We start from the raw sequence: 12,500 nt of genomic DNA, 5'->3' as shown, positions 1-12,500 counted from the left end.
TGTGTGATCAGTGTTGCCAGATTGAGTCGACGCTTTAGAGCCCTACGGGCCCTGACTTTTGCATCCCTAACCTCATACCCACTGTCGGCCGCTGACTGCTTGGTTGTCACTTTAAAAAAAATTAACAAACAAACAAATTATCCAAACATTTTTCTAAATTAACTTTATTAAAGAAACTAAACGAAATATAACTATTGGACATTACAAACAAAGCTGAACTATTTTAATGACTGCAGGAGTGTGTCATAAGAAGGATTGTGCAGGGCTCAAAGCAGTGGCGCCTCCAGAAATTTTTCATAGGGGTGGCCAGATGGGATCACTTAAAATCTTGGGGTGGCACACCAAAACTAGAAACCATAATTTCAGAATTTTATTCTACTGGTGTAGTAAACCGGCCTGTAGCACGTCACGACACATAATTCCGCGTCGTCTTTTACTAAAAAATATTTTTTGACTTATTTACTTACCAGTAGTCTACGTCTTCTAACGTTAACTTCTTTTGAAATTGTTGACTGACGGGCATGAGCTGACCTGTAGCTGTCTGAGCGCACAAAGACTTATTAATAAGTCTATTAATTTATGAGGCTCTTCAGTTCAAATTATCCAGTACCAAAATAATAATACTCTTTATTTTCCAAGTTCATAAATGATTTTCAAAATGGATTTGGAAAAAAAAACATACACACAAAATGACTTGTTTTAAATATAAAATATATAAAAGTCTTGGGCATGTCAAAGATTAGTAACAACTTTAGCTTTGATGCATTGTTAGTTTTTGTGCAGCATCAGATTTTTCCTCCCTCATTTATTGTTCGTGGCTGTTTTTGCCCCATTGACTTCCATTATAGCCACATTTTTTGATTGGAAAGCAATGACACCATATAATCATGCATTTTTGATTGTTGGTGGTTTTCCCAGTTGGGAAGAGGTAAAATGTGTAATTTTTACAGTTGATAACCAGGTGGCACCATTAACCCTTTAGATAGGCCTGTGCTGAAGAAGAAAAAGAAGCTTAGTTTCTGGCATTTGTATAGAGTATAATAACTGCATATAAATGAGGGATTAAAAAAAATGTAAATCTGATGCTGCACACAAACTAACAATGCATCAAAGCCAGTGTTGTTACTAATCTTTGACGTACAAGAATGTGATAAAAGGTCAACAAATATCCAGTCCACAATCATTTTTTATATTGAAAATAACTTGTTTTGTGTGTATGTTTTTTTTTTTCAAATCAGTTTTGAATCCGTTTTTGAAAATAATTTATGAACTTGGCAATTAAAGAGTGATAAGAGTGACAATGAAACAATGACAGCAGCTCAACAATAAACATGGAATCATGTATGTAAACTTGCAACAGAACACATTTTAAATTATTTTACTTTTGATTATTTTATTTATTTCTGAAGAGCTCTTTAGAAGCCTGTATTGGTGTACTTTAAAGGGATAGTTCACCCAAAAATTAAATTTCTGAGTTTCTTTGGTCTGTTGAACATAAAATAATATATTTTGACGAACGTTTGTAACCAAATGTTTGCTTTGGGGGCAACATTGACTTCCATGGTAGGAATGTGTCTTCATTTGTATTCTACATAAAGAAATGCATACAGGTTTGGAACAACTTGAGGGGGAGGAAATTATGACAGATTTTTTGTGGGTGCACTTTCTCTTTAAGCAGTCATTCTGAACCAGTAACCACTTTACTGACAATTCTGAAATTCAAAAATGTTTAATCCTCTTTATTAATTTACTATTATGACTATATTATTATGTAATTATTTGTCTCATTTTAATCTAAATATTTTTTAAATATCAAACTGCTAAATGATAAATTGATAACATTAATAGGCTATAACCTATTAAATTAACCGTTCTAATGTCTAGAAAAAATAAGTCTGCCAAGCTCTGATAAAGTATGGAATATTATATTATATTATCCATTAAAAAAACAATAGGCCTACCTTTAGTTCACGGATGTGTCTGTCATCACATGCTTTAAGTCAGACAGTCTGAGACACTGAAATGCTTCTCTGCAAAGGGTGCAGTTTGTCTTAGGTTCATCTTAAGTTACTGGACAGCCCTATATCTGGAAATCCTCTTGCGTTCAAACTGTGGACGCTCGACATGTTTTTAAAAAACCGCGCAGGTTTCCAGCGCATGTTCTCGAGACTCCGTCGCTATGGCAGCAAAGCGCCGCTAAAATGCAATCTTGTGCATCGCGTCCCATATTGGTTTGATACGGGACGCGTCATTTTGCTTATTTTAAAAATTGATTGGACTAGTACCTAGCGTCCCCCCCAAACCTACGCCATGGCCAGTGGGGTGGCCAGGGGTTCGCCAGGGGTGGCCGTGGCCACCCCTGGCCACCCCCTGGTGGCGCCACTGGCTCAAAGGTCACCAAAACAGGCAAAATAATGTGATGGTATTTTATTGAAGAAGCCACTTTAAGTGCAAACAGTGCCCAATATAAGATATCGGAAAAAGCAAATAATTAACAGGCATTTCACACGTTAAAACACACCACTGCCAAAATGCGTAATTCATATATATACTGTACAATAATTCGCCGACAAAAAAATAACAACAATGCGTTTAGCTTTGCTCTGACAAAACTACAGTACCCTTGTGAAGTTCATGCACTTAGCCCAGTCAAAACTGATTCATCATTGATTCAAACCTCTTTCAGCAGCTGTTGGGGTTGCTAGTTGCAGATGTCCTGAGTGTGTATTATGATGGACAGGATCATGATGATAGTCTTCGAGTCACAGGTGTAATCCACGTTTGAGAGTTGGTTCACTCTACCACTCCTTACTGTAGAAACGGCTTGTGTGTATATATTGTATGTATGCCACTTTAGCATAGCAATCACTTGAATATACATCTACAACGAGTTATCGCGCTAAAAACCTGGCTGTCACGAATGAGCGCGTCTGCCTGCTGATCGCTGATTGACTGAAAGTGCGCGCGCTCGTGCGCTGGAACCCGCCCAATCTGGCAACACCGTGTGTGATTTGTGCTTTGAGTCATGTGCAGGCGCGATGTAACCAATAGGGTGTTGGAATGGTATATGTTTACACTTCTCATCCAACCACAATCAAATTCACACTATCGATGACGCGATTTATCTGCATAGTTTTTTTTTAAACAAGATGAAATGAAAGAGGAGTAACGAGGCTATTTTTAAAAAGTAAGGAGTAGAAAGTACAGATAATTGCTTGAAAATGTAAGGAGTAGAAGTAAAAAGTAGGCAGAAAAATAATTACTCCAGTAAAGTATAGATACCCAAAATTTCTACTTAAGTAAGGTAACGAAGTATTTGTACTTCGTTACTTGACACCTCTGAGTGTGAGTGAGTGAGTGAGTGAGTGAGAGTGAGTGAGGGAGTGAGTGAGTGAGTGAGTGAGTGAGTGAGTGAGTGAGTGAGTGAGTGAGTGAGTGAGTGAGTGAGTGAGTGAGTGAGTGTGTGAGTGAGTGAGTGTGTGAGTGTGTGAGTGTGTGAGTGTGTGAGTGAGTGAGAGTGAGTGTGTGAGTGAGTGAGTGAGTGAGTGAGTGAGTGAGTGAGAGTGAGTGAGGGAGTGAGAGTGAGTGAGTGAGTGAGTGAGTGAGTGAGTGAGTGAGTGAGTGAGTGAGTGAGTGTGTGAGTGTGTGAGTGTGTGAGTGAGTGAGTGAGTGAGGGAGTATGTGATTGTGTGTGTGAGAAGCTGCTTTCATATAAAACTCACCCTCTGTGTGTCGTTGTTCAGGAATCTGGCCGTGAAACTCCTTCGGGCATCAATCAGGCGTCCAGCATCAACGGAACCGATGATGAGAAGATCTCGTTCGGCCCGGACAGCGAAGAGCTGAAGATTGAGAATGAGCGGCTAAAGTCTGCGGTGGAGCAAAGGTTAGACACACACACACAAACACGCACGCTCTCAACATGTTTAAAGAGATGTTATCCCTCACAAGCTCAGGTGAACCCAAGGTGATATGTGTGTGTGTGTGTGTGTGTGTGTGTGTGTGTGTGTGTGTGTGTGTGTGTGTGTGTGTGTGTGTGTGTGTGTGTGTGTGTGTGTGTGTGTGATAGTAAGAAGTGTGAGACGGAGCTGCAGGCGCTGAAGGAGAGTAATGCTCGGCTGCAGGACGCTCTGGAGGAGGCGCAGCTCAACGGCGAAAGCTGGAAGAGTCAAATCACGCAGTGCCAGGAGGAGAATAACCAGCTCCGCAGCAAGGTGACGCATGAGCCAAACGCTGATCTGACCTCTCTAACGCTGATCTGACCTCTCTAACCCTGATCTGACCTCTCTAACCCTGATCTGACCTCTCTAACGCTGATCTGACCTCTAACACTGATCTGACCTCTCTAACCCTGATCTGACCTCTCTAACGCTGATCTGACCTCTCTAACGCTGATCTGACCTCTCTAACCCTGATCTGACCTCTCTAACCCTGATCTGACCTCTCTAACCCTGATCTGACCTCTCTAACGCTGATCTGACCTCTCTAACGCTGATCTGACCTCTCTAACCCTAGGGTTAGGCTCTAACCCTGTCTAACCCTGATCTGACCTCTCTAACACTGATCTGACCTCTCTAACCCTGATCTGACCTCTCTAACGCTGAACTGATCGCTCTAACGCTGAACTGATCGCTCTAACGCTGATCTGACCTCTCTAACGCTGATCTGACCTCTAACCCTGATCTGACCTCTCTAACGCTGATCTGACCGCTCTAACGCTGATCTGACCTCTCTAACGCTGATCTGACCTCTCTAACCCTGATCTGACCTCTCTAACGCTGATCTGACCGCTCTAACCCTGATCTGACCTCTCCAACCCTGATCTGACCTCTCTAACGCTGAACTGATCGCTCTAACGCTGAACTGATCGGTCTAACGCTGATCTGACCTCTCTAACCCTGATCTGACCTCTCTAACCTGATCTGACCTCTCCAACCCTGATCTGACCTCTCTAACGCTGATCTGACCTCTCTAACCCTGATCTGACCTCTCTAACGCTGATCTGACCTCTCTAACCCTGATCTGACCTCTCTAATGCTGATCTGACCTCTCTAACCCTGATCTGACCTCTCTAACGCTGATCTGACCTCTCTAACACTGATCTGACCTCTCTAACCCTGATCTGACCTCTCTAACGCTGATCTGACCTCTCTAACGCTGATCTGACCTCTCTAACCCTGATCTGACCTATTCTAACGCTGATCTGACCTCTCTAACGCTGATCTGACCGCTCTAACCCTGATCTGACCTCTCTAACGCTGATCTGACCGCTCTAACCCTGATCTGACCTCTCTAACCTGATCGGACCTCTCTAACCCTGATCTGACCTCTCTAACGCTGATCTGACCTCTCTAACGCTGATCTGACCTCTCTAACCCTGATCTGACCTCTCTAACGCTGATCTGACCTCTCTAACCCTGATCTGACCTCTCTAACGCTGATCTGACCTCTCTAACGCTGATCTGACCTCTCTAATGCTGATCTGACCTCTCTAACCCTGATCTGACCTCTCTAACGCTGATCTGACCTCTCTAACGCTGATCTGACCTCTCTAACCCTGATCTGACCTCTCTAACGCTGATCTGACCTCTCTAACCCTGATCTGACCTATTCTAACGCTGATCTGACCTCTCTAACGCTGATCTGACCTCTCTAACCCTGATCTGACCTCTCTAACGCTGATCTGACCTCTCTAACGCTCATCTGACCTCTCTAACCCTGATCTGACCTCTCTAACGCTGATCTGACCTCTCTAACCCTGATCTGACCTCTCTAACGCTGATCTGACCTCTCTAACGCTCATCTGACCTCTCTAACCCTGATCTGACCTCTCTAACGCTCATCTGACCTCTCTAACCCTGATCTGACCTCTCTAACGCTGATCTGACATCTAACACTCATCTGACCTCTCTAACGCTCATCTGACCTCTCCAACCCTGATCTGACCTTTCTAACGCTGATCTGACCTCTCTAACCCTGATCTGACCTCTCTAACGCTGATCTGACCTCTCTAACACTGATCTGACCTCTCTAATGCTGATCTGACCTCTCTAACCCTGATATGACCTCTCTAACCCTGATCTGACCTCTCTAACGCTGATCTGACCTCTCTAACGCTGATCTGACCTCTCTAACCCTGATCTGACCTCTCTAACGCTGATCTGACCTCTCTAACGCTGATCTGACCTCTCTAACCCTGATCTGACCTCTCTAACACTGATCTGACCTCTCTAACGCTGATCTGACCTCTCTAACCCTGATATGACCTCTCTAACCCTGATCTGACCTCTCTAACGCTGATCTGACCTCTCTAACGCTGATCTGACCTCTCTAACCCTGATCTGACCTCTCTAACGCTGATCTGACCTCTCTAACGCTGATCTGACCTCTCTAACCCTGATCTGACCTCTCTAACGCTGATCTGACCTCTCTAACACTGATCTGACCTCTCTAACCCTGATCTGATCTCTCTAACGCTGATCTGACCTCTCTAACACTGATCTGACCTCTCTAACGCTGATCTGACCTCTCTAACGCTGATCTGACCTCTCTAACGCTGATCTGACCTCTCTAACCCTGATCTGACCTCTCTAACCCTGATCTGACCTCTCTAACGCTGATCTGACCTCTCTAACCCTGATCTGACCTCTCTAACGCTCATCTGACCTCTCTAACGCTCATCTGACCTCTCCAACCCTGATCTGACCTCTCTAACGCTGATCGGACCTCTCTAACCCTGATCTGACCTCTCTAACCCTGATCTGACCTCTCTAACGCTGATCTGACCTCTCTAACACTGATCTGACCTCTCTAACACTGATCTGACCTCTCTAACCCTGATCTGACCTCTCTAACCCTGATCTGACCTCTCTAACGCTGATCTGACCTCTCTAACGCTGATCTGACCTCTCTAATGCTGATCTGACCTCTCTAACCCTGATCTGACCTCTCTAACCCTGATCTGACCTCTCTAACCCTGATCTGACCTCTCTAACGCTGATCTGACCTCTCTAACGCTGATCTGACCTCTCTAACGCTCATCTGACCTCTCTAACGCTCATCTGACCTCTCCAACCCTGATCTGACCTCTCTAACGCTGATCTGACCTCTCTAACCCTGATCTGACCGCTCTAACGCTGATCTGACCTCTCTAATGCTGATCTGACCTCTCTAATGCTGATCTGACCTCTCTATCCCTGATCTGACCTCTCTAATGCTGATCTGACCTCTCTAACCCTGATCTGACCTCTCTAATGCTGATCTGACCTCTCTAATGCTGATCTGACCTCTCTAACCCTGATCTGACCTCTCTAACCCTGATCTGACCTCTCTAACGCTGATCTGACCTCTCTAACCCTTATCTGACCTCTCTAACCCTGATCTGACCTCTCTAACGCTGATCTGACCTCTCTAACGCTGATCTGACCTCTCTAACCCTGATCTGACCTCTCTAACGCTGATCTGACCTCTCTAACGCTGATCTGACCTCTCTAACCCTGATCTGACCTCTCTAACGCTGATCTGACCTCTCTAACGCTGATCTGACCTCTCTAACCCTGATCTGACCTCTCTAACGCTGATCTGACCTCTCTAACGCTGATCTGACCTCTCTAACGCTGATCTGACCTCTCTAACCCTGATCTGACCTCTCTAACGCTGATCTGACCTCTCTAACCCTGATCTGACCTCTCTAATGCTGATCTGACCTCTCTAACCCTGATCTGACCTCTCTAACCCTGATCTGACCTCTTTAACGCTGATCTGACCTCTCTAACCCTGATCTGACCTCTCTAACCCTGATCTGACCTCTCTAATGCTGATCTGACCTCTCTAACCCTGATCTGACCTCTCTAACCCTGATCTGACCTCTCTAACCCTGATCTGACCTCTCTAATGCTGATCTGACCTCTCTAATGCTGATCTGACCTCTCTAATGCTGATCTGACCTCTCTAACCCTGATCTGACCTCTCTAATGCTGATCTGACCTCTCTAACCCTGATCTAACCTCTCTAACGCTGATCTGACCTCTCTAATGCTGATCTGACCTCTCTAACCCTGATCTGACCTCTCTAACGCTGATCTGACCTCTCTAACCCTGATCTGACCTCTCTAACGCTCATCTGACCTCTCTAACGCTCATCTGACCTCTCCAACCCTGATCTGACCTCTCTAACCCTGATCTGACCTCTCTAACGCTGATCTGACCTCTCTAACCCTGATCTGACCTCTCTAACGCTGATCTGACCTCTCTAACGCTGATCTGACCTCTCTAACCCTAGGGTTAGGCTCTAACCCTGTCTAACCCTGATCTGACCTCTCTAACACTGATCTGACCTCTCTAACCCTGATCTGACCTCTCTAACGCTGAACTGATCGCTCTAACGCTGAACTGATCGCTCTAACGCTGATCTGACCTCTCTAACGCTGATCTGACCTCTAACCCTGATCTGACCTCTCTAACGCTGATCTGACCGCTCTAACGCTGATCTGACCTCTCTAACGCTGATCTGACCTCTCTAACCCTGATCTGACCTCTCTAACGCTGATCTGACCGCTCTAACCCTGATCTGACCTCTCCAACCCTGATCTGACCTCTCTAACGCTGAACTGATCGCTCTAACGCTGAACTGATCGGTCTAACGCTGATCTGACCTCTCTAACCCTGATCTGACCTCTCTAACCTGATCTGACCTCTCCAACCCTGATCTGACCTCTCTAACGCTGATCTGACCTCTCTAACCCTGATCTGACCTCTCTAACGCTGATCTGACCTCTCTAACCCTGATCTGACCTCTCTAATGCTGATCTGACCTCTCTAACCCTGATCTGACCTCTCTAACGCTGATCTGACCTCTCTAACACTGATCTGACCTCTCTAACCCTGATCTGACCTCTCTAACCCTGATCTGACCTCTCTAACGCTGATCTGACCTCTCTAACGCTGATCTGACCTCTCTAACCCTGATCTGACCTATTCTAACGCTGATCTGACCTCTCTAACGCTGATCTGACCGCTCTAACCCTGATCTGACCTCTCTAACGCTGATCTGACCGCTCTAACCCTGATCTGACCTCTCTAACCTGATCGGACCTCTCTAACCCTGATCTGACCTCTCTAACGCTGATCTGACCTCTCTAACCCTGATCTGACCTCTCTAACGCTGATCTGACCTCTCTAACACTGATCTGACCTCTCTAACGCTGATCTGACCTCTCTAACGCTGATCTGACCTCTCTAACCCTGATCTGACCTCTCTAACCCTGATCTGACCTCTCTAACGCTGATCTGACCTCTCTAACGCTGATCTGACCTCTCTAATGCTGATCTGACCTCTCTAACCCTGATCTGACCTCTCTAACGCTGATCTGACCTCTCTAACGCTGATCTGACCTCTCTAACCCTGATCTGACCTCTCTAACGCTGATCTGACCTCTCTAACCCTGATCTGACCTATTCTAACGCTGATCTGACCTCTCTAACGCTGATCTGACCTCTCTAACCCTGATCTGACCTCTCTAACGCTGATCTGACCTCTCTAACGCTCATCTGACCTCTCTAACCCTGATCTGACCTCTCTAACGCTGATCTGACCTCTCTAACCCTGATCTGACCTCTCTAACGCTGATCTGACCTCTCTAACGCTCATCTGACCTCTCTAACCCTGATCTGACCTCTCTAACGCTCATCTGACCTCTCTAACCCTGATCTGACCTCTCTAACGCTGATCTGACATCTAACACTCATCTGACCTCTCTAACGCTCATCTGACCTCTCCAACCCTGATCTGACCTTTCTAACGCTGATCTGACCTCTCTAACCCTGATCTGACCTCTCTAACGCTGATCTGACCTCTCTAACACTGATCTGACCTCTCTAACGCTGATCTGACCTCTCTAACCCTGATATGACCTCTCTAACCCTGATCTGACCTCTCTAACGCTGATCTGACCTCTCTAACGCTGATCTGACCTCTCTAACCCTGATCTGACCTCTCTAACGCTGATCTGACCTCTCTAACGCTGATCTGACCTCTCTAACCCTGATCTGACCTCTCTAACACTGATCTGACCTCTCTAACGCTGATCTGACCTCTCTAACCCTGATATGACCTCTCTAACCCTGATCTGACCTCTCTAACGCTGATCTGACCTCTCTAACGCTGATCTGACCTCTCTAACCCTGATCTGACCTCTCTAACGCTGATCTGACCTCTCTAACGCTGATCTGACCTCTCTAACCCTGATCTGACCTCTCTAACGCTGATCTGACCTCTCTAACACTGATCTGACCTCTCTAACCCTGATCTGATCTCTCTAACGCTGATCTGACCTCTCTAACACTGATCTGACCTCTCTAACGCTGATCTGACCTCTCTAACGCTGATCTGACCTCTCTAACGCTGATCTGACCTCTCTAACCCTGATCTGACCTCTCTAACCCTGATCTGACCTCTCTAACGCTGATCTGACCTCTCTAACCCTGATCTGACCTCTCTAACGCTCATCTGACCTCTCTAACGCTCATCTGACCTCTCCAACCCTGATCTGACCTCTCTAACGCTGATCGGACCTCTCTAACCCTGATCTGACCTCTCTAACCCTGATCTGACCTCTCTAACGCTGATCTGACCTCTCTAACACTGATCTGACCTCTCTAACACTGATCTGACCTCTCTAACCCTGATCTGACCTCTCTAACCCTGATCTGACCTCTCTAACGCTGATCTGACCTCTCTAACGCTGATCTGACCTCTCTAATGCTGATCTGACCTCTCTAACCCTGATCTGACCTCTCTAACCCTGATCTGACCTCTCTAACCCTGATCTGACCTCTCTAACGCTGATCTGACCTCTCTAACGCTGATCTGACCTCTCTAACGCTCATCTGACCTCTCTAACGCTCATCTGACCTCTCCAACCCTGATCTGACCTCTCTAACGCTGATCTGACCTCTCTAACCCTGATCTGACCGCTCTAACGCTGATCTGACCTCTCTAATGCTGATCTGACCTCTCTAATGCTGATCTGACCTCTCTATCCCTGATCTGACCTCTCTAATGCTGATCTGACCTCTCTAACCCTGATCTGACCTCTCTAATGCTGATCTGACCTCTCTAATGCTGATCTGACCTCTCTAACCCTGATCTGACCTCTCTAACCCTGATCTGACCTCTCTAACGCTGATCTGACCTCTCTAACCCTTATCTGACCTCTCTAACCCTGATCTGACCTCTCTAACCCTGATCTGACCTCTCTAACGCTCATCTGACCTCTCTAACGCTCATCTGACCTCTCTAACGCTGATCTGACCTCTCTAACCCTGATCTGACCTCTCTAACGCTGATCTGACCTCTCTAACGCTGATCTGACCTCTCTAATGCTGATCTGACCTCTCTAACCCTGATCTGACCTCTCTAACCCTGATCTGACCTCTCTAACTCTGATCTGACCTCTCTAACGCTGATCTGACCTCTCTAACCCTGATCTGACCTCTCTAACCCTGATCTGACCGCTCTAACGCTAATCTGACCTCTCTAATGCTGATCTGACCTCTCTAATGCTGATCTGACCTCTCTAACCCTGATCTGACCTCTCTAATGCTGATCTGACCTCTCTAATGCTGATCTGACCTCTCTAACCCTGATCTGACCTCTCTAACCCTGATCTGACCTCTCTAACGCTGATCTGACCTCTCTAACCCTTATCTGACCTCTCTAACCCTGATCTGACCTCTCTAACGCTGATCTGACCTCTCTAACGCTGATCTGACCTCTCTAACCCTGATCTGACCTCTCTAACGCTGATCTGACCTCTCTAACGCTGATCTGACCTCTCTAACCCTGATCTGACCTCTCTAACGCTGATCTGACCTCTCTAACGCTGATCTGACCTCTCTAACCCTGATCTGACCTCTCTAACGCTGATCTGACCTCTCTAACCCTGATCTGACCTCTCTAATGCTGATCTGACCTCTCTAACCCTGATCTGACCTCTCTAACCCTGATCTGACCTCTTTAACGCTGATCTGACCTCTGTAACCCTGATCTGACCTCTCTAACCCTGATCTGACCTCTCTAATGCTGATCTGACCTCTCTAACCCTGATCTGACCTCTCTAACCCTGATCTGACCTCTCTAACCCTGATCTGACCTCTCTAATGCTGATCTGACCTCTCTAATGCTGATCTGACCTCTCTAATGCTGATCTGACCTCTCTAACCCTGATCTGACCTCTCTAATGCTGATCTGACCTCTCTAACCCTGATCTAACCTCTCTAACGCTGATCTGACCTCTCTAATGCTGATCTGACCTCTCTAACGCTGATCTGACCTCTCTAACGGCGATTGAGTGAGCTGAAATATTGAGCATTAGGGTTAGGTCAAGTGTGTGTCATTGGAGAGCTGTTAGTCCTAACTGTGTGTGTGTGTGTGTGTGTGTGTGTGTGTGTGTGTGTGTGTGTGTGTGTGTGTGTGTGTGTGTGTGTGTGTAGATCTCAGAGCTG

General features: G+C 46.1%; 1 protein-coding gene across 2 annotated transcripts in view; it reads left to right on the top strand.

The window, feature by feature from the left end:
- Positions 1-12,500, top strand: part of homer2 (homer scaffold protein 2) — a 43,496-nt gene that overhangs the window by 26,471 nt on the left and 4,525 nt on the right. For both annotated transcript variants that reach the window (XM_067419226.1, XM_067419225.1), the window contains exons 5-7: positions 3,744-3,883; positions 4,067-4,211; positions 12,489-12,500. The exon at positions 12,489-12,500 is cut by the window's right edge and continues 99 nt beyond it. In XM_067419226.1, the coding sequence (XP_067275327.1) occupies positions 3,744-3,883; positions 4,067-4,211; positions 12,489-12,500 (297 nt within the window). The remainder of the gene's footprint in view (positions 1-3,743; positions 3,884-4,066; positions 4,212-12,488) is intronic.

The sequence above is a fragment of the Pseudorasbora parva genome, chromosome 16 (genome assembly GCF_024679245.1).
Source record: "Pseudorasbora parva isolate DD20220531a chromosome 16, ASM2467924v1, whole genome shotgun sequence".
In the NCBI taxonomy this organism is placed as follows: domain Eukaryota; kingdom Metazoa; phylum Chordata; class Actinopteri; order Cypriniformes; family Gobionidae; genus Pseudorasbora; species Pseudorasbora parva.
The sequence above is the reverse complement of the archived record's forward strand: the minus strand, read 5'-3'. Positions and strand labels throughout refer to the sequence as shown.